Source organism: Eschrichtius robustus, chromosome 16 (assembly GCF_028021215.1).
Source record: "Eschrichtius robustus isolate mEscRob2 chromosome 16, mEscRob2.pri, whole genome shotgun sequence".
NCBI lineage: Eukaryota > Metazoa > Chordata > Mammalia > Artiodactyla > Eschrichtiidae > Eschrichtius > Eschrichtius robustus.
The window spans coordinates 76055321-76076812 of record NC_090839.1 but is presented as its reverse complement, the minus strand read 5'-3'; the positions used below and the strand labels follow the sequence as shown (position 1 = coordinate 76076812).

At 49.0% G+C, this 21492-nt stretch overlaps 1 protein-coding gene across 2 annotated transcripts in view; it reads left to right on the top strand.

Annotated features, from left to right (window-relative positions):
- Nucleotides 1-16969, top strand: part of XPO6 (exportin 6) — a 119106-nt gene extending 102137 nt beyond the window's left edge. For both annotated transcript variants that reach the window (XM_068565512.1, XM_068565511.1), the window contains exons 16-24: nt 904-1050; nt 1954-2143; nt 7699-7854; nt 8828-8942; nt 9118-9289; nt 10690-10851; nt 13233-13331; nt 13489-13719; nt 16275-16969. In XM_068565512.1, the coding sequence (XP_068421613.1) occupies nt 904-1050; nt 1954-2143; nt 7699-7854; nt 8828-8942; nt 9118-9289; nt 10690-10851; nt 13233-13331; nt 13489-13719; nt 16275-16376 (1374 nt within the window). In that variant the 3' untranslated portion in view covers nt 16377-16969. The remainder of the gene's footprint in view (nt 1-903; nt 1051-1953; nt 2144-7698; nt 7855-8827; nt 8943-9117; nt 9290-10689; nt 10852-13232; nt 13332-13488; nt 13720-16274) is intronic.
- The last annotated feature ends 4523 nt before the right edge of the window (nt 16970-21492 follow it).

Sequence of the window (21492 nt, the reverse complement as noted above, 5' to 3'; positions counted from 1 at the left end):
CACTATTAACAGAACGCGGTATTGTTTTCTGTAAATTTTTGTTATGTTTGTAATTGTAAATGAGTTATGATATCCTGTGAGGGGTTGTTTCAAAACTTACCTACCCATTGCTGGTATTTTACGTTGCCTCCGCTTGATAAAAAGTCACTCTGTAATGAATAACTCTGAAATGTGTGTACTCATGAATGTAGCTTTGTCCTTTTAGGTAATTTTCTTAGAACAAGTGGGATTATAGGGTTAAAAGTTAGGGATATTTTGTGGTTCTAGGAAATTATGTAATTTTTTTCCCTAAATTATTCTACGTGCCACTGACTCTTTGGTGTGTTGTTTTCACCACAGTCTTACTAGCATTAGGTCCTGTTTTCAAAGAGTCTTCTCTTTTGCTAATTTGAAAGGGATAGAATGGTACGTGAGCCAAGGTTTTGATTGGCATGTTGAGGTGAAGGAAGTAGGCGAGCCTGGTGCAATTGATGGAGTGCAGAAAGCAGCGGGGGGAGATCTTGGCTTGATTGGAGCAAGAAGAGCGGGATGAACAATCCCCAGCTGTTTGAATGATATGCCAAGGAGTTTGCCATGTGATTTAAGAGCTGACGGGAGCCACTGTAGATTCTTGAGCTGAGAAGTGACTGAGCTCAAAGATGCCGGTGACTGAGAATGGGAGGAACTGGGGGGGGCACGGGGGGGTGGTCCTGGCTTGAGGGCAGGAGCTATGGATGTGGCAAGGAAGAGGATGCCTTGTTGCTGGGCATCATTATGGGAAAAGTTATTTGAGCCAGAGCCTAGGTGGTATAATTTGGCATCCAAGAGCCATATTTAGCTCGTGGCTGCCTCACCAAGTTCTTCTAATACCAGTCTCACAGGAGATGTCGTGAGCTGACATATCATGTCCTCTTCCCTCGCCAGGTCCAAGACAAATTGCTGCTATCTGCATGCCATTTACTGGTCTCACTGGCCACCACTGTGCGACCCGTCTTTCTGATCAGCATCCCCGCAGTACAGAAAGTATTCAACAGAATCACCGATGCCTCTGCCCAGCGGCTGGTTGATAAGGTGAGGCCTCAGGGCTACCCTGGGGTCCCCAGAGCCGTGTGGCTCAGGCTTAGGGAAGCTGAGGAGAAGAGTCTAGCCTTTCTTTTTGCACTTAGAGCTTACAGGCTGTGCTAACATAGATGGATTTCTTATATGCATGGCACCGATGCAGCCTCAGTGCTCTCTGTCATGACCTTCCTAACACAGTCAGCGTGCTGATTCACACATAAAATATTCCTCCCAAGAGGCGTGGAGATTGTGCTGCTTTGAGAGCTGGCAATTTGGCTGGTGTTGGGAGAGTCCTCTTTGCATTCTTTCTGGTTTAAAACAGTCTGCTTTTGTTGTTAAATGTTCGTTTTCTTAGGGTTGAGACACTCCAGACAAGTATATTCCCCTAAAATCCTCCGGGAGGCTCAGGCTAGAAGTTTAAAAACAACAAAACAGGGGTGGGGTCATAGGGGAGTCCAAGCAGTTACTTAAAAGCACCTGGGATGTGAATGTATTGCTTCTGACTTGACGCCAAGGGCACATTGACTGTAAGAGACTCGTACCAGCACTGTTGTGAGCAGCTTCTCGGAGGGTGTCAGAAGCCGGCAGCTGAGGGACAGGTTGGATTCAGTGTCTGTGATTTCTCCCTCTGTGATGCTTCAAGTACTGAATTAGAGGGGAAGTGCCAGCACTAAGAGTGATTGTGGAGGCTGGCCCTGAGATGTGCTAGACCCAGATTTGGTGTTTTTGCCTCAGTTTCTCTTTTCTCCCTGGATTATCTGAGTTGGACCAAAGTCCCAGGCCCAGGTTTTAAGAAAGGAGCCTGAGGCCTGAGCTCACTGTGTGCGGTAGGTACTGAAGGTTGTGTCAGGCACAGCCCCTCTGCTGCCCACGTTGCTCGTAAACTTCTGATGGATGCCTTGGGGTCTCTTCCAGGCTCAGGTGTTGGTGTGCCGAGCCCTCTCTAATATCCTGCTGCTTCCATGGCCAAACCTCCCAGAGAATGAGCAGCAGTGGCCTGTGCGCTCCATCAACCATGCCAGCCTCATCTCTGCGCTCTCCCGGGATTATCACAACCTGAAGCCCAATGCTGTCACCCCGCAGAGGAAGATGCCCCTGGATGACAGTAAGTGGCCTCTAGGCAGGGGCAGCCTGGGGAGATGGGTAGGGCAGGCATCATTCTTCCTTTGTGGCAGATGGGATTTGCATCTGGGGCTCATGGGTGAATTCATCTGTCCACAGTCACGCAGCTGCTAAGCAGCAGAGTCGTACTCGGGGGTAGAATCCTGTTCGCCTGTGGAATTCAGTGAGCACATCAGATGAACCTATTTCCTGAATGCAGGTTGCCCCTGTCTCTTATTTAAAATGTCCAAAATAAGGAAAACATCCATTTAAAGGCATTATTTGAGGATGCCTTCCGTGGGTAAACATCCTGCAGTGATTCTTGATCCATTTCAGATACTTGTATAAGCAATCAAAGCAGTTCACTTCTACACACTGGGAAACATGAAACTATCTTTTGAAACCGTTTCTAACCTTTCTCCAAATATATTTAAGAGGCTTTGAAAGAGCTTGGTATCTTCAAGTTTGATTGTTTATATTAAAGGAGGAGGAAAAAAAAGAATCAAGAGAACTCAATAGTTCAAGTAGAAGGCATCAGCTTTCTCTGAAAACTCTTCCTGAAATAACAAATATTAAATATGTCGAAAATACGGTCTATTTTCACAGAAAGAAAATAATAGAACATTGCTGATATCAACAAAAATGCTTTGTGAAATGTTAGTCATATGTACTCAACATTCTTTAAAAAAAGCATTACTTTCATAATTAGAAATATTAACATATGCTAATTGTACAGAAATACTAGAATGGTATACAGATGGAAAAAGAAACTCTTAAATCTCACCATTTTTAGTATTTTAGAAAGTAACCTTTTTAACCGTCTTACTGTTATCAACCTTAATAATAATATACCGTAATAGCCAATTATTTTACCAGCAAAAGTGAGTTTATTCGGGAATAGCCAGAGGAATTGCAGTTCTCAGGATATGAGGACTATGGCAGACCATAGGCAAATCCAAAGAACTAGGAAGGGGAACTTGCTTTTATAGGGTAAAAGGGGGAGTTGCTAGGGGCTGTAATAACCAGAGTCCATTGGAGGAACCTGGGAGTCCAAAGTATAAAGTCTTCTCACTGGTTAGGCTGCTACAGTCTGTGATTGGCTGGACTGTCTTCAGGTGGGAGAATAGTTTTCTTCTTCCTGTGGGATAAGTAGGCAACACCTTCCTATTTGGAGTACTTGACAGTAATACATGGTGGGGCATGATAGCTCCCCCTGCAGACCTGTCCTGACTCCTGGTCTAGCTAAGGTTTAATTCCTCATTGTCTTCCCTTTTCTATTTGTAAGAATATTTTATAGTTATATAGCTGCATAAGAATGGCTGGCTTAATGAGGGCATCCTGTGTGCCAGACTCTTGCCTTGGCGATCTTACATCCTCATCAAATATCTGGCTGTGCCAACATCAACCTTCAAAGTCTGGTATTTGTCTGAATCTCGTTCTAAGTGTTTTACATTCAGTAATTCATCTAATTCTAGTATCAGCTTTATGAGTTAGGTACTGTTAATTATCCTGATTTTATCCATGAGGAAACTAAGGTATGTGAAGATCGAGTAACCTGCCTAGGGGTTCCATACAGCTATTGTGGAATCATGTTTTATAAAGCTTAATGGTCTTTTCTCACTTTATCTTGCATGTACTTATATCAGGTAGCATAAGCTAGGTTATGCTATGTGGTACCAAACAACCCCCACAGCTTAGGGGCTTAATGCAGGTAGAACATCTATTTTCTTGCTCTTACTATGTTTCCAGCTTGCGTCAGGGGTTTGGGGAGGTTGTTCTTATTCTAGTCACTCGGGGACCCAGGCTGATGATGGCTCGGTTGTAGTCTGTGCTTACATTGGGAAAGGAACATGGCGAATTGTGCAGTGGTTCTTAAAGCTCTTGCCTAGAAGTGATGCTTGTCATTTCCACTCCCATTTCATTGGCCAGAGTGAATGGTTATAGGGCCAGGGCTTAACTTCAGAGGAAGTGGGAAGTGTGATTGCCACCATGTGAGGAAATATTTGCTGAATAGCATAATGATTCCCACAGTAAACATAATGAAAAACATAGTTAACATTTGTTGAGTGTGTACTCTGTCCCAGGCACTGGGCTGGGAACTTTATATACGTTATTTCATCTAGCTTTCCCCTATAGCCCTTTGAGCTATGTCTTGTTATCCTCATTCTACAAGTGGTGAAATGAAGGCTGGAAAGTTTTTCCTATCCCAACTTTATACTTTGAAAAATTTCCAAACCTACAGAACAGTTAAAAGATTAAGTAAACGAGGGACTTCCTTGGTGGCACAGTGGTTAAGAATCCACCTGCCAATGCAGGGGACACGGGTTCGATCCCTGGTCCAGGAAGATGCCACATGCTGCAGAGCAACTAAGCCCGTGCGCCACAACTACTGAGCCTGTGCTCTAGACCCCGTGAACCACGACTACTGAGCTTGCGTGCTGCAACTACTGAAGCCTGTGCACCTAGAGCCCGTGCTCCGCAACAAGAGAAGCCACCACAATGAGAAGTTCACACATTGTAACAAAGAGTAGCTCCCGCTTGCCGCAACTAGAGAAGAAGCCCACGTGCAGCAATGAAGACCCAAAGCAGCCAAGAAAATACATGGTAGTAAAACAGAATTAAACCCCCATTCCAATTAAAACAACATTGTAAATCAACTCTATTTCAATAAAAAAATTTAAAAAAAAAGATTAAGTAAATGAGAAACTGATATCTTTCACCAGGATTCACCAGTTGTTAATATTTTGCCACATTTGTGTTCTCCCCAACCTCACACACACTTTTTCTTTTTAACTGAGCCATTTAAAGGAAGTTGGTGACATCAACACTTTATCCCTGAGTACTTAACCTTTATCTTTGAGAACAAGATATTCTCTTATATTACCAGAACACCATTAACACAGCCAACCAAGCTGTGGAACATTGTTACAATAATGTTGTTTAATATATAGACCACATTTAAATTTTCCCTAGTTCTTATCAAACTGTCCTTTTTTGCTTTTTAAAAAAGGATACCTTCAAGGATCATGAGTTACATTTGATTGTCACATCTCTTCAGTTTCTTAATAAAGAAGAATATTCCTAGTTTTTGTTTGTCATGACATTGACATTTTTAAAGCGTCCAGACCTCTTTTCTTGTAGAAAGTCCCATAATCTTATTCTGTCTGGTTGTTTCCAGCAGTTTTTGGCAGGAATACCACCCAGGTGGTGACGTGTACTTCCACTGCATCGCTTCTGTTTATCCCATTATTGGCGATGCTCAGTGTGATCACCAGCTTCAGGGAGTGTCTGCCAATCTCTCCACAATAAAGGTATCCCGTACCCCCTACCCCCCACCCCAGGCCTGGCCGGTGTACATTGCTCTGGATCACAGGGAAAGTGGTGGCGTCAGGAGTGTGATTTAGGTCTGACTGGCTCCAGATCCGTTGCTCTTCACCACATTGCCCCTTTCTTCTTCTTCTTCTTTTTTTTAAAAAAAATTTATTTATTTATTTATTTGTTTGTTTGTTTATTTATTTTTGGCTATGTTGGGTCTTGGTTGCTGAGTGCGGGCTTTCTCTAGTTGTGATGAGCGGGGGCTACTCTTCATTGTGTTGCGCAGGCTTCTCATTGCAGTGGCTTCTCTTGTTGCAGAGCACGGGCTCTAGGTGCATGGGCTTCAGTAGTTGTGGCACACGGGCTCAGTAGTTGTGGCTCGTGGGCTGTAGCACGCAGGCTCAGTAGTTGCGGCACACGGGCTTAGTTGCTCCGCGGCATGTGGGATCTTCCCGGACCAGAGCTCAAACCCGTGTCCCCTGCATTGGCAGGTGGATTCTTATCCACTGCGCCACCAGGGAAGCCCCCCGCCACCTTTTTTTTTATTATTATTAATTAGCCTTTCTTCTTGAAAGCAGTGTTTTTAATGGTTTTATAACATCCTATCCTGTGGAAGTACCAATTTACATATTTCCAATTTTTGCATATTTAATCCATTTTCCTATCATTGCATATTTAATTGTGCTTTTAGTTTTCCACTTGCACATTTTTGTGAATAAATCTTGGTTCTTGTTTAAATACGCTCACATCAGAGGTCAGATTTTGGTCTCTTGACTCTGTTTGCCTTCCCTGTGCCTTGTGTGTTCTTGGGGAAGCGTCTGCCGGGTGCAGTTTTCCGGCTCAGTGAGCATCCGTGTGCTGGTAGTGGTGTGAGTGAATGGCTTCTTCAGGAGCTCAGTTTCTAGCATCCCTGTGACCAGCCTTGAGTGGACCAGGCCTGTTGCGAGCCATTGTCTTCTTTCATGCCCAGTCCTATGAGTGAGGTGGTATCATCTCTCCAGGTTTTCAGATGAGGAAACCGAGATTCAGAATAAGCAGAGTCAGGAGTCAGATCTGGTCCCATGCACCTCTAAAGCCTGGATTCTTTCTGCTGTCCCCTTCCCTGGAAGCTGCTGCAGCCCTCACAGAGTCTGGTGGGCTCGGGGTCAGGGCCACCCAGAGAGCCCTAGCAGGTGGAGGCTGGCTCTCAGCCCAGCTCCGGTTCCTCCTCTGGAGCTCCGCCAGGGTCGAGTCTGTGAAGCTCAGGCTGAGCCCTGTGGGGCTTCTTGAGGCAGCCGGTGGGAAGAGAAACCCCACAGGTGCTGGGGAATGGTGACAACTTCCCTGTGCTGGATCTCCTGATATGTCAGGTGCTTTGCGAGAATCATTCTGAACCTTGTCTCTAATCCTCACAGCAACCCTGCAAAGGTGGGGGCTATTGGCCAACCCTGGTGTACCGATGAGGATCCTGCCCCCATGTGTAGCTGTGTTGACCACGTGCAATTCACATCCAGGCCCCTCTGACCCAGGCCCTTGCCCTGTCCTCTGAGATCCTGCCTGTTTGCTAGCCACTGCCTCTGTTTCCCCTGTGTGCTGTATGGAGTCATCAGTGAGCTCTTACATCAGGGGATTGTTAGAAGTATTTATTGTCAGTAACATATAATACAATATATATTACAATATAATATAATGCAACATAATAACAATAATTGTATATATTTTTTCAGGCCCTCAGGCCCAATAGACCAAGGGTTGATCAGGCAGTTGATTCCTTAACACAGCAGCAGTAGATGTGCATGGCAGGTGCTTGTGTGGATTACCGGGCTGGAGCCATGTCTGGAGTTGAAGGAGGGTGTTTGATCTGCATGTGTCCATTCTTGCCTGTGATGATTACCTTGTGACACTTAACATTCTCACTGGTCTATTCACCATCTTACAGTCTTGATTAAGTCCAAGACACCTAACCTGAGGGACATTTCATCTTCTCTGTGGACATGTTTCAGGTGGATAGAGGCAGAATAGAGGCAAAAAACTGAGCAGGCTGGCTGGCAGGCAACTGGAGTCCTGACAGTAAAAAGGGAACAAAAAAAGGAAGAAAAGGATGTAGAAAGAGATACAGAGAGAGATTGATAACTCACTCAGGAGAGACTTCTGTGTGATTGTCCTCTGAATAACTTTGCAGGTTTCTTCCCCTTCCCTGTGTTCCCTCTTACCCTGCTTTATCCTCAGACAAGTCATAACAGGCAACTTAATCTTGGTTTGCAGCCAAAGTGATTATCCACCAGACACTTAGTGTCTTAGAAGATATCGTGGAGAATATCTCCGGGGAATCCACCAAGTCCCGACAGATCTGCTACCAGTCCCTGCAGGAATCCGTTCAGGTCTCCCTGGCCCTCTTTCCAGCTTTTATCCATCAGTCAGGTAGGAGCTGGCCGCAGGCCTCACTGCTGGGTGGTGCTGACAAGGACCAGAGTAACTGCTTAGCTCTGCAGGGCAGGCCAAGTCAGTCGGTGGGGTCGGCCTAGATGGTGAAGGTGGAGGGCGGTTATGTTGTGTGTTGCTGAGTCACTTGGGAACATGAATGGATGGGAGTAAGAGGGGCATTGCAGTGGGACAGAGAACTTTTCTGATAGTTCCACTTATTTACTTACATGGATGGCAAGGTGGATTTTGCTGAGATGCTTCACCTCCGCATACTGTCACTGTCACTCAGAGAGGCTCTCTCTGGGTCTCTGGAGGTACTCGCCTGGCTTTCATGACCACTTACAGTGGTCTTGTCAGTCTTATGAGAGAAATATCCAGGGCTTCTCAGTCACTCAGATTGCCCCTGAGTGTGTGTGGTTCAAGCCAGAGCGTACTGTACGATATGGTTGTTTAGATCTGGAAGTGGAGCCACACTAAATGTAACCAGTATTTTCTGCAGTTAATCTATTTAATAGCCCAGGGCCATGCAATCTGAGTACACCCTCACTGTCCACTTTCAGCCACTTGACCCTGGACCCAACTGCAGATTATCAGTCATAGAGAAGTGGCTGAAGCCCTCAGGGGCTGACCCAGTTCAGTAGTTGCATCAGCGAGTACAGAATAACCCACCTGCAGTGAGAATTCTGCGTGGCGCTGGGTGCTGGGCAGTGAGGGCGGCTTCGAGATGACCTTCTTTTCCTATCGTGAGCCATCAGGCAGAGTTCTTTGTGCCAGAGCAGTTTTCTCAGCACATCCTTAATCATTTCCCACTTTCCGTCATTGGCTGTGATGGTGTTGGGGGAATTTCTTCCAGCAGGAAGCCTTAGAGAGAAAGGATAGTGCAGATTGCAGAAGGAAGTGCATCAAGCCAAGGGCTTCTGTTTATCCCTGTGTACGTGCCTCTGATCATTTGCTTTGTCCCTTTATTTAGATGTGACTGATGAGATGCTGAGTTTCTTCCTCACTCTGTTTCGAGGCCTTAGAGTACAGATGGGCGTGCCTTTCACTGAGCAGATCATACAGACTTTCCTCAATATGTTTACCAGGTAACCACAGACCCGCTGTGTCCAGGGTTTTCAGACTCCACATGAGCAGTGGTGCGACCTGGCTACAAAGTGTGGGACTTTTTGCTCCTTTCCTTCACTTGCCACAAGTGTTGGTTTTCATGCTGCTCCCCAGAGAAACGCTTTCTTGGCTACTGTGTGCTTTCTCTGTCTGCAGAGAACAGTTGGCCGAGAGCATCCTCCACGAAGGCAGTACTGGCTGCCGGGTGGTTGAGAAGTTCCTGAAGATCCTGCAGGTGGTGGTCCAGGAGCCTGGCCAGGTGTTCAAGCCCTTCCTCCCCAGTATCATCTCCCTGTGCATGGAGCAGGTGTATCCCATCATCGCCGAGGTATGAGGGGCTGGGGTGGTCCCCTGTGCTGCCTCCTGCCTGAGATGGGGGAGGGAATGAAATATTGAGGAAAATGGGTTGTGTTTTAAAGCTAATTTGTTAGTTATTTTATTTTTCTTATAATTTTTTTTCTGAGAAAGAATGCCATTAGCTTGGTATGGTTTTTTTATATTGGTTGAGTTAATTAGAACTAATCTAGTGTAAGCATAACAGGTTAATTGTCACAAGGTTGGTTGGTAAGTAAGATCAGTGTCCCATGGCAAACAATTTAGAACTTTAGGTGAATACATGGTTTTCTCCAGCAAACATAACAAATGTTGTAGTAATAACACTTCATAACACTTTCCTATTAAGAACTTTCATGATCTCAAGGATACAAAACAAGTTCTTAGAACCATTCAAAGCTTTCATCATTAGAAAGCTCTTTGTCCTTCTTAGGAAACAGCCACTCAGCATGACAAAATTCAGAATAAATATATATTTAACTTAAGTTTTCTGTAATAGTTACGTAAATAAGGGCTAACCTTCCTAACTGCCCAAACTAAGGCTTAAGTAAGTCCAGTTGCTTTGCATCATTAAACACACCTGCGCCCTCTGAGGATTCCTGCCATGGAAGTTGGTGCCCCCTGGTCTTAATTTAACTTTAATCAAAGCTGAATTAAATAGATCTGGGCCTTATAATTTTTAATTCTGCCGAGACCTGTGGAATAATGTGACCTGTCGTGCTCTTCAGTGACTTGGAGATTTTTGGATAAATGTGAAAATTATTGCTGAGCCTGCCTCCCTCACCCCCTCCTTTTGCCTGAGAAAGGAGACAGGCTGGGAGAGCAGTTAGCGCCACACTGTGCCTCCCCCGGGGTGCTGCTTCCACCCGGAGGCCCTCTAACGCTGCTGTCGGTGGTTTCTAAGTGCTCTTTAAACTCCTTTTCTATAGAGGGCAGAACCTCTTTTAAGCCTTCTTATTTGTCTTTATCCTCAGAGGTTGCATAAGACCAACAGGTTAGCTGGGACAGCTTTTTTTTTATACTGACAAAGGAACAGCACCACCAAGAAGATGTGACAGATCAGATCAGCTGCTTGCTCAGCAGGAAATCCATATTCCTAATTGTTTTCCATTTAGTAGCCTTTTTTTCTTAGCTTAAAAAGCTGAGTGCGTCCATCAGAAAAAGGGCCCCTTGGCACCGACCCAGGCATTCTGTGTCTCAACTGTGACCATGTCTCTGCCAAAGAACTCCTCGTTTGAACTGCTGGCCCACAGGGGGCTTGACAGGACGAGAGTGAGGGTGGAAAGCCAACCCGCTGCTGGCTGTTAGGAGGCATCTCTCAGGCCTCTTTGCTGCTCTGGGCCCAGGCTGTGAGTGGCTCCCTGAAGGTCTGAGGGTCTGTGTGTGTCTCCGCAGCGCCCCTCCCCTGATGTGAAGGCTGAGCTGTTTGAGCTCCTTTTCCGGACGCTGCATCACAACTGGAGGTACTTCTTCAGGTCCACCGTCCTGGCCAGTGTCCAGAGGGGGATTGCTGAGGAGCAGATGGAGAATGAGCCTCAGTTCAGTGCCATCATGCAGGTAATGGGGCAGAGCTGGTGAGGCTGCCTTGTGATCCAGGAACAGACATGCATCATTCTGGACACCACCTGGGTCCACTGGCCGACTGTCCCTTGCTTTGCTTCTGTGGCATATGGTCCCACTGCCTCTAACATGGCCACTGCAGCAGGCGCCACACAGTGGCACTTTGAAGCCTCGTGGTCTTGGGTCTGAAGCTCAGCTCTACCTCTTAGTACCTATGAAATTAGTTAACTTCTTGGAGCCTCAGTCTCTCCATCTGTGACGTAGGGATAATAGTGCCTATTTCGTGGGTTTGTTGTGGGGTTAAATGAGAGTGTACACAGCGTTCCTGGCACCCAGGATGCTGGATACGTCTCAGTTCCCTCTGCCTTATAGCAGAGTTGCCCCACGTGTGAGGAGGCTGCCCACGTCAGGACCACCTGGGGCCCTCCTTACCTGCAGCACTGTGTTAGTTGATCTGCATTTTTGAGAGAGAATTCTGGCTTGTACCGTGTTGGGAGAAACACTGCCCTGTGATTGTCTCCCTTTCTGATCAAGTGCGACTGTTAAACCCTAGAGAGTGAGCTCTGGGGGCTGAGCACACACCACTGTGGGAGACGGGCGGCCTCCCCGTGCCAGCGTGGCCGGCTGCTCAGGGACCGCTTCCAGGCGCACTCCTTGTTCTGCACTCAGTCGTACAACTTTTTTATTCTAAGCCTCGGCTGAAGTAGAGAGTTATTTTTATTTTTTGGTTTTTCAGTGCTAGCTTTTCGTCACGGGGAAACCAGCGGGATTCTACCGTTCTTCCATTCGGCTTCCTCCCAGCGTGCGCGCACACACACACACGCTCACGCGCTCTCCCTGTGTGGAAGAGCGGATGTCGCACCCCTGGTCTTTGCAGTTATTTTCATGCACTTCCATCTCTGACACCCCATCACGGGCCTGGATTTGGAGTATTCAAGTGCCTTCTCTCCTTCCCCTCCTACCTCCCTCTTCCACTCTGTCCTTGCTTTCAAGACTCTTTTGATGGCTGGTCCTCCACTCAGGGCGGGTAAAAGCCACTTTGGAAAACAGCTTCACAGTTTGGCAGTTTCTTATAAAGTTAAACATGTAATTACTATGTGATCTAGCAATCCCACCTCTAAATATTTTACCTAAGATAAATGAAAACATATATTCCCCCCAACCTATACACAGATGTTATAGCAGCTTTTTTCATAATTGCCAAAAGCTGGAAACAATTCAAATATCCATCAGCCAGTGGCTTGATAAACAGACTGTGGCACCTGCTCCTCAGCAAGTAAAAAGGAACCTGTTCTTATTCGCACAACACAGTGACCTCCCAATACATTCCACCAGGTGTAAGAGTCCGGCTTCAAAGGGCTATATACTGCTGATTCCATTCCATCATATGACACATGTTCTGGAAAAGGCAAATCCAGGGCAACAGAGAGTGAGCAGTGGTTACCTCGGGGTAAGAGGAGAGGACTGACCACAAAGGGGGCATGAGGGAACTTTTTGGGAGAAGGAAATGTTCTGTTCTGATCGTTGTGGTGGTTAGATGACTCTGTGTGTTGGTCAGAATTACACAATGGTGAATCTCAAAAGGGTGAATTTCACTCTGTGTTACACTTCAATAAACCCGACTTTAAAAACTAAATAAAACAATTGGGCATCATGGAGATTTTATCACTACAGCAGGGGTTATAAGACCCCCTTCTCATAGTTCAGGAGCCCAGGGACAGAATGACGAGGCCATCACCGGCTTATTCTGGGGAGTGTCCTGCCCACCACTGGGTTTGCATTTCACTCGCCTCCCCCACTCCTCCTCAGTCACTTTCTGGGGGAGCAGGGCTCTTTGTGTTTGGGGTGGGGGCTGAACTGGAAACTTCCACAGCCCAGAAACTGCAAAGCAGTTTAGAAACTTGCTATTGCTTAACCCTAAGGCAGAGGCAGCCAGGTGTGAAGGAGCCTTCAAGGATTTGTGGTTTATAAGACCTGGGATGCCAAGGAGAGGGTGGCTTACGGGCGAGTGGTTGGCTTGAGGCGGGGAGGGCAGCCTCTGGTATCTGCTAAGACGGCTGAGGTACTTGCCTAGAGGTGTTAGCTGCTTCCTTCAAAGACAGATCCTGTGAAGGTGTGGAGGTTAATTACAAAAGGTGCAAGATGAGACCAAATAAGTGAGGCCCAGTGGGGAGGACTTGGGAGCTCAGACTACACAGGAGCGTTCCAAAGATCTGACCAGACAGGCCAGGAGAATGAGGCAGTAGGTGCCCCCGCCCTGCGTCAGCGTGGGGAACCGCCGCCAAGTGTCAGTTCTTTGGGCGTAGGGAGGTGCCCTAGAAGGGCTGGATCTGAGGGTGTTGAAAGGCTGCTTATAAAACGGTGGTCTTATTTCCTAGGCTTTTGGACAGTCCTTTCTCCAGCCTGACATCCACCTATTTAAACAAAATCTCTTTTACTTGGAGACTCTCAACACCAAGCAGAAGCTGTACCACAAGGTAAGTGCCCCAGCTCTCAGATGAAGGTTTCTTCATCAGAGGTGTCGTGGGCCCAGGCCGAGGCCACCCTCCTCAGGTCAGTGGCTGCGGAGCACGACGGGAAGTAGGCAGGGAGCCCGCCCGGCCTTCGCTCACCCTGCTCCCTCTCTGTCTGCAGAAGATCTTCCGGACCACCATGCTCTTTCAGTTTGTGAACGTGCTGCTCCAGGTCCTGGTTCACAAGTCCCACGACCTCCTGCAGGAGGAGATTGGCATCGCCATTTACAACATGGCCTCTGTGGACTTCGATGGCTTTTTCGCGGCCTTCCTCCCAGAGTTCCTGACCAGCTGTGACGGTGTGGATGCCAACCAGAAAAATGTGCTGGGGCGGAATTTCAAGATGGATCGGGTGAGGAGAGAGAGGCCAGGCTAAAGGGAGGGCAGGCGTGGGCTCTCAAGCCTGGCACCTGTTCCGAGAGGAGGGGGCAGGCTGCCTCGTGCGTGCTTTGTGCCCCCGGCGGCTCCACTGTAGCTTGTGCGGCTCCTGGATGACTCGGTGCCGTGGCTGGATTGAGGGGCACACGCTGTCCCCCAGTGGTGGCCTCTGCAGCACGTATATTCTTCATCTCAGCTACTGGGCCCGGTTCTGGCCCCCCAGCCGTCCGCCTGATTTGTCTCAGCTTCTTTGCACTCTGTCGAGCCCACCTCTGACTGGGGCCCAGCTCTTGTTTCCTCTGGGTCGTGAGCCAGTACAGCCCGGACTTGCAGACAGGCCGTGAAGATTGGTGCTTGGGAGCCCAAGCACCAGGGGTTAGCGGTGGGGCCCTGGGCTCTTCCAGATGCCAGGCTCAGCGGGGCTGACCTGCTGCCAGGCCCTGGGAGGAGCCTCACAGCGCTCGCGCTCTTGCCTCCCACTGTCCACCCAGAGCCGGTCAGGTGGGCTGTTCCGCCTGGGCAGCCCCTTGAGTGGGAACTGGGGTGGTGAGGCCTGTGGATGCCCGTGAAGCCATCGTTGCTAGTGTGTCCGGGTCCCGTGGTGCCCAGCCTCTCCTGTCCTGGGGCCTCCTTGCTGGGCCCTCACCTGTCCTCCTCCTTCCAGTTTCAGCTGCTAAGTCTTGGCTGCTCGCCCGCCAAGAGGCTCTTCCTGGAACTTTTCCTATCGAATAAGTAATTTTCGTCTTTCAGCCACTCACACTTGATGCAGTGACACCTTCTCTTTCTCCCACATCCTCTTGGTGGTGTTGACCCGACCGCCATGCGAGAACAGCCCGTCCACGTTCCACTTCAGCGTCCAGGGTTGCGTGTTGCTCTTGCTGGAGCAAACTCTTCGTCTTCCTTGCTTGTCTCGTCTGTGATACGTGTCAAGGTAGTTCTTTCTTAGACTCAGCTCCTGTTTTCCCTTGTCTGGAATCTTTCTCTCCCTGGCGTTGATCTTGTTTTCTCCTGAGCTTCGTTAAGTTCACTTCAGCCAGTTGGGTATTTTGTCATCCTTATCCTGGAGGCCAAATCCTAATATTTAATGATCAGTTTCTAATGATGTCATTCTCAGTCAACTTCTTGATTTAAAGCAGTGGTTTTCAAAGCTATTGATAGGTATGCATCAGAGCACCTGGGGTGCTTATTAAAAATGCAGAAATGTACTGCCGTGTTCCATTCAAGACATTTGAATTTGGCATTTGGGCGCCACTGATTTTAAAAATACGCCTTGGTTTGTTTTCTTGAGGATAAAATAAGTAAAGGAATCAGCGCCTTCATTCATTCATTCATCCACTGTGTATTTAAGCTGGCTTCTTCTCCAGCCCTGTGCCAGGTGTCCAGGAGCTCGTGCCTGCCTGCCTTTAAGGAGTCCTGCTGGGAAGATGGGCAACAGCGCCCTCTGTGGACCACACTGAACCAAACACCTTATTTGCCTTAGCTTTTTTTTTAGCCTTCCAACAGCCTTCTGAAGTGTAGGTCCTGTTGTTTAACCCCACTTCACAGAGGAACCCAGGCTCAGAAAGGGCAGCAGTTGGTTGGCAGTTACAGAACTTGGGATTGGTAGAGCCAGGAAGCAGGATCTGGAGCTGGGGGTTCTGGCTCCAGAGCCTGCCCTTACTGTCCACAGGCAGGGTGAGCCAAGGGCCTCAGAGAGCTTGGAGCAGAGGCACCAACCTAGCCCGCTGGAGCCAGGAAATAGGACGTATCCGAGTGGCCTTTTTGGAAGAAGCAGGCTTTGAGCTAAAGTTTGAAGAGGAGGAGCGGTTAGCCAGGTGGCCTTGGGGGTGTGGACAGGCACCGTTGATGTTACTTTGCCTGTGGACCTGCAATCCAGCCTTCAGTAATCCCAGTCCAAAGATGAAGAAGCAGACCTCGGGTGGTCCTGTAGTGGTCCATGGTTGAATTTGAGCTTCCTGCTGTGAGGGGCCTTCTCTGTTTGTATTCTGCTATTCTGCGGCCTAGCAGGCTAGGTGTCATGAGACATATGGGCCACCGTGACTCTTGATTGGCAGAGCCTGCCTGGAGCCCTGGGTGGAGAAGGGTTCTGCAGATGTGGCTCGGCTGGCTGTGGTGGAGGGGAGCCGTATCAGTGCTCGGGAGCAACTCCAGTCTAGAGCCCCTCCCTTCCTGACTGTGTTACCCGGGGCAGGTTTCTTAATCTGTCTGCGCTTCATTTTCTTCATCCTTCAAATGATGGTACTTACAACCTGCACCACAGGCTGGCAGTGAGGATTAAATGACTTTTGTCTCTGAATTGCTTGGGACAGGGCCTGGCACGTGGTGGGCACTAGGGCAGTATCAGCTGTTGTTCTTTTTCTCCCACCGTGCCTTTGCTGACACGTGGGGCAAGAATGAGTGAAGTTTCGCGTTTTGTCAAATGTTCTCAGAGCTCCGGACGCCCTGTGGGACAGGAGTGGCTGGTTGGGTGGGGGTGATTTGGGGTGTTGGTGGGGGGGGCTGGGCTGCAGCTGTGCCCCTGCCTTCCAGGACCTGCCCTCGTTCACCCAGAGTGTGCACAGGCTGGTCAACGACCTGCGTTACTACAGACTCTGCAACGACAGCCTGCCCCCCGGCACCGTGAAGCTCTAGGCGCGGCCTGCTCACCGCCCAAGGGACGTGGACTCCTGCCGTCGCCACCTGCACCACCTCCGCCTGCTGCCACGGGTGTCTCCCGGACGGGCCTCGGCCGCTCCTCGGCTTCTCACGCCCGGAGCGGGCGTCGCCTGCCCTCAACCCACTCCACGCTCCTCTCCTGCCACCCACCCAGCAGAACTGGCTCCGGGGTGTCCCGGGGTTTGGAGCAGGCAGGGATCATGCGGCCAGGTACCAGGGAGGCAACGGGAAACCTTGTGGGGTGGTCCGTGCAGATCATGCGTGTATCAGTCACGAGGCAGAAACGCCAAGGACAGCTGTGACAGTGCCACCTTCTCACCATTCCACCTCCCCACCCCTCCCGGCCCAGCCGGCTAAGGAGAGGCATGATGTTGGAACTACTTTGGCACTTCTGTCAAGCCTCTCCCTCCCTCCCCCTCAATTGCCTTGAAGTCTCTGCTGTTTGTCAGAGATTTGCAGACCCATGGGGTTTTTTTTTTTTGTTCTTGTTTTCTCATCATTCCATTGTGATACTAAGAAACCAAGAAGCTTAATGAAAAAATAAAATGCTTATGTTGTTGTTATATAAACGCTGGTTAGGGAGCTTCTTTTCCACTCAAAACTTCCTCAAGGGCCAGCATCCAGGTGAAGGGGAGCGTCCTGGCGGGGAGCAGGGCAGCAGGGGGTGAGGCCTGTGCCGGTGCCCACGGGGAGCCCCTCCGAGGAGGACTAACTTACATCCCGTCCTCTTCTCGACAACGTCTTTAACAGTGAGAAGACGCAGGGTCCCTGTGCTCAAGTTCAGGGACGGTGGGGGACTTGGTCTGACAGTTACCCTAGTGGTGGAGGTGGGCCTGGAGTCCAGGTGGTGTCCACACCCCTGCTTCTCAGAACGTGGGCTCCCACTCCTCCCCCTCCCAGAGAGTGGACCCCTCAATGGACCAAAGTCTCGCCTGAGGACAACAGGGAGGTGAAGGTCTCTTAATGGATTGTCTGAGAATGGAGGTTGGAGAGGGGAGGGGAGGGTGTAGCCGTGTGAGGGGCGAGGAGTGGGTGGGACTCAGGGCTCGCTGGTGTGTCTGAGAGGTGAGGCCTTGACCCGCTGTTCATGTGCAGAAATGGTACTTGTCCTTGAAGTTTCTAGGATAACGGATCGGCAGCTCCTCCTGCTTGAGGTGTGACAGGGACTGGACAGACAGGACTGGGGTTGCTTCTAACGAGGAACACCACGCCTGGCAGGAAGAGGTTTGCTCACCTGAAAGTGAGGGTAGGGGTGTTATGTGAACTCATTGACAGAACTGGGGAGGGAGTTGGGGGCTGACAGCTTCTACTTCCGAGGCCTTTCTTTATAAGAATATCTTTAGTTGGGGGTAGGGACGTGGGCCGGCTTTGAGCTACGTGTGTGTGCGCGCACGTGTGCACGCGTGCATGCGTGCACACGTGCACACAGCCCCTTGCTCCATGTCAGTTGCAGCCTCCCAGCTGCAGCTAGCCCCAGTTCAGAGTTCATAGAGGAGGGAATTGAAACTTCAGTCGCTCTTCTACAGAAGGGAATTAGCATCCAGTTATTCCTGGGCTATAAACACCACCTCACCTGCCTGCTAGGCAAGGCCGGGAGCGAGCGCTGCCTGTGCCCGAGATTATGAAAGGGCTTTTTGAATGCCTAACGACGGAGGGGGTGAGGGAATGGGTTTGGTCGCCTTTGGGCCCCACCCTTGGATGGAACACAAGGCAGGACTTGGGATGGTAGAGGAAAGGCCTTGAGGAGTAAGGTGGGCTGGGATGGAGGATTTTTATTCTAAGACTGATGGGCGCGGCCCCAGCTGCATGGATTGTAGTGAGCTCCCAGTCCTCGGAGGTGGACAAGAGGAGGCTGGGTGACCCGCAGGAAGGGTTCCTCCCCTGGGAGGGAGGTCAGACAGGTCTTGATCAGATTTCTCTTGACTGCAGTGCCCCACATAGGGCCTGGCACAGAGCAGGCCTTAGGACACCTGGGTGGAACTGGATAAGTTCTCAGGCCCTTGGCAAATCCAGAAACCGTCTTTGTGATCTGAGGAAGGGGATGGGGAAAGGACAGAGATGGACAAGAGGGAGCCTTTAGGTCAGTCTCAGCTGGGGACAGATAATGGCTGGGGGTTTTCAGTGAGGTGGGCTGCTTTCCCTGCCACCTTCGTGTGCAAGGAGGTTGTCTCGGCTCCATTTGATGCCCATGTCCTGCTTTTCCTCTGGTTTATGTCATTTACATCCGCCAAAGGCACAGCCGCTGGCTTTGGGAAGGGTTCTGATGAAATTTTCTGGTTTTCACAATTTATGGCATTTTCCTCCATTGCCTACCATTGGCCTCACACAACGGAGGGTTGACATTTTTTAACAGCCTTTTCCCCCCCCTCCAACTACAAAATGTTGTAGAAGAATATGTAAAAAATGCAGGAAAAAAAAAAAAATAGGGTCATCTAATCCCAGTGTCCAGAGAAAACCACTGTTAATATTTTGGTGAATTTTCTTTCAACATTTCCCTATTTGTCTGCAAACATGTATGATTTTCCTTTTCCTTTTTTTTTTTTTGAAATAGAGGTCCTGTTGTTTTTGTAGTCTCCTTTTGATTTATTTAACATGACCATTTTCTCATGTTGTTAAATATTCTACTAAAACATGGTTTTTAATGGTGGATGGTATTGTAATAGGGAAGAACAAATCTGACTCCATGTTAGATCTGTTTCTTTTACTTTAATCTTTGTGTTCTATTGCCTTTGCTTCCAGTTAAGTGTGTTGCCCGTAGCCTGAAATATTCAGGACAGCCTATTCTCAAGGCTATACCTTTTTTTTTTTTAATTGGCGTATAGTTGCTTTACAATCAGCTATACGTATAGATATATATATCCCCTCTTTTTTGGACTTCCTTCTCATTTAGGTCACCGCAGAGCATTGAGTAGAGTTCCCTGTGCTACACAGTAGGTTCTCATTAGTTACCTATTTTATACATAGTATCAACAGGTGTATATATGTCAATCCCAATGTCCCAAGCCCTATACCTTTTAAGAGTATTACACTTTTCTGCTCATACCGAGATGAAATGTTGCAGAGCAGAAAATAATACTTGGCTTGTTGGAGGTTTACAGGAACATGGTGACCGGATCTATGGGGACAAAGGATTCCTGCACCAAGAAGTTTGTTAACAACCAGCCACACCCCTCCCTCACCTTTTAAAATGCTTTGCTGCAAGCCTTCAGGTAGTTTGGGGTTTGGGGGGGCGTGAGCCACCCATCTCCATGCGTGGCCCTGCAATAAACCTTCCTCTGCTCCAAACTCTGATGCTTCCGTTTGGCCTCACTGGGCGTCAGGCACACAAACTTGCAATCGTTAACAGTATTCTGTCATATGGCTATACCATGATTTGTTTACAGTTTTTCTTATTACGAATGATGCTGCAGTGAATGTCCTCGTATATAAATCTTGGTACTTGTGTGATTATTTCCACAGCTTCAGTTCCTACATGTGAAACTGCTGGGTCAAATATTTTCGAGGCTTGTGATATCACTTGCGGGGGTGGCCTGATTTCTATTCAGAAGAAGGATGAAAGTTACAGACTTCAGAGTTGCAAAATGTCTGAGCTGTAGGGCTCCACTGAGACCATTTGACCAAATCAGCCCCTAATTTTGTGGATCGTGGGGACCCTGAGCCCCAGGGCCTCCTGGCTGGTTAGTGGCAGCCTAACCAGGCCTCCTGCCCACTTCTGAGCAACGTTAGTGTCCCCGAGTGACACCTCTGCCAGGCAGCTGGGACCAGGGAGAGGGACCTTCCCAGGAGCCATGGTTGGTGGTGGCTCGTCAACTTTACAGACTTACCAAATGCCTCCATAAGCCAGGTGCTTGGGCTGCGAGGGAAGGATTTGGAGATTAATAAGACACAGCCTGTGTCTGCAAGGAACTCACAGACCAGTGAGGAGAAAGGCAAACAGATTGTTGCAGAATCTCAGTACTTAGGACTGTGACAAGGTTAGGAGTCCAGAAAATGGACAGAGGGTTGTAGAGCTAGGGGGTCAGGGGAGGCTTCACTGCAGGTGACGATCATCTGAGCGGTTCTCACCTCTGGGCAAGTGGGCAGAGGAAGGCTGAAGACACAGGTGTGACGGCATCTTAAGGCTGGCCAGCAGGCTGGCGCTGACTGGAGACATTTGAAGATTGCCATGAAGCTTTGGTGGACAGATGGGTAGGATGACTGTAATTTTTTTTTCCCCAAACCAGGATGTGTTGAGTGAAAAGAGACATTATCACAATAACTCTGGGGCGACAGGTGTAAACTGGGACGTCTGTTCTCCCTAGTCCTGGAAGAGAAAGTGTCCGGCCCAGGGAGGCTTGTTGTGTCTAGAAGACAGACGATCCCCGGCGTCCTTCCTTTCAGCTTCAGGTGCAGCCGCCTGGCTCGTCAGGAGGGATCGACTCTGAGGGGGTCCCCAGCACTGAGATAAATATGACGGAGCAACATTGTATTCTGCGCAGCCAGCATTTTGGTGGTTGCAGTCTGACCAATTCGGTTCATCCCCACACCAGCTCCAGGGGAAAGCTGGGGTCTTCCCTGACCCTCTGGACCTGAGCTGGCTGCCCTCCTCCAGGTCCTCCACTCAGAAGCTCTCCTGCACGCCCCTTGACAGCGAGGCTTCCTTACTAACCATACAGCGCCTCTGTCCCCCACCGGGATGAGATCTCCGTGAAGGCAGGGGAGCATCTGTGTCCCCAGCGCTCAGTGTAGGGCCTGGAGCAGGTGCCCCCAAAATACTGAGTGCGTGAGGATTTTCCCGACGTATCTAAGTGGGTTTTTCCTCAAAGGAGGAAGCTGGAGTCACACTGAGGTCTCTCCTGGCGCTAGTTTTTAACACAATGAAGCTGCGTCCTTGGTGTCTTCTCAGAACGCCTGGCCTTACTTTCAGGCTCCTTAGGGAAAAGCACTTGAGAGAACGGCTCTTCAGTGAAGGATTTCTTCAGATCAGGGACTCCCTTTTCCGCTCTTCCCTGTCTGCATCATTTGGAAGCATCTTTTAAAAGCCATGTTAATTGATTGGCTCGGGCCCTAGGTGGGGTGGTGCGTTTCGCCACAGACATGGGTTATGCGGCCT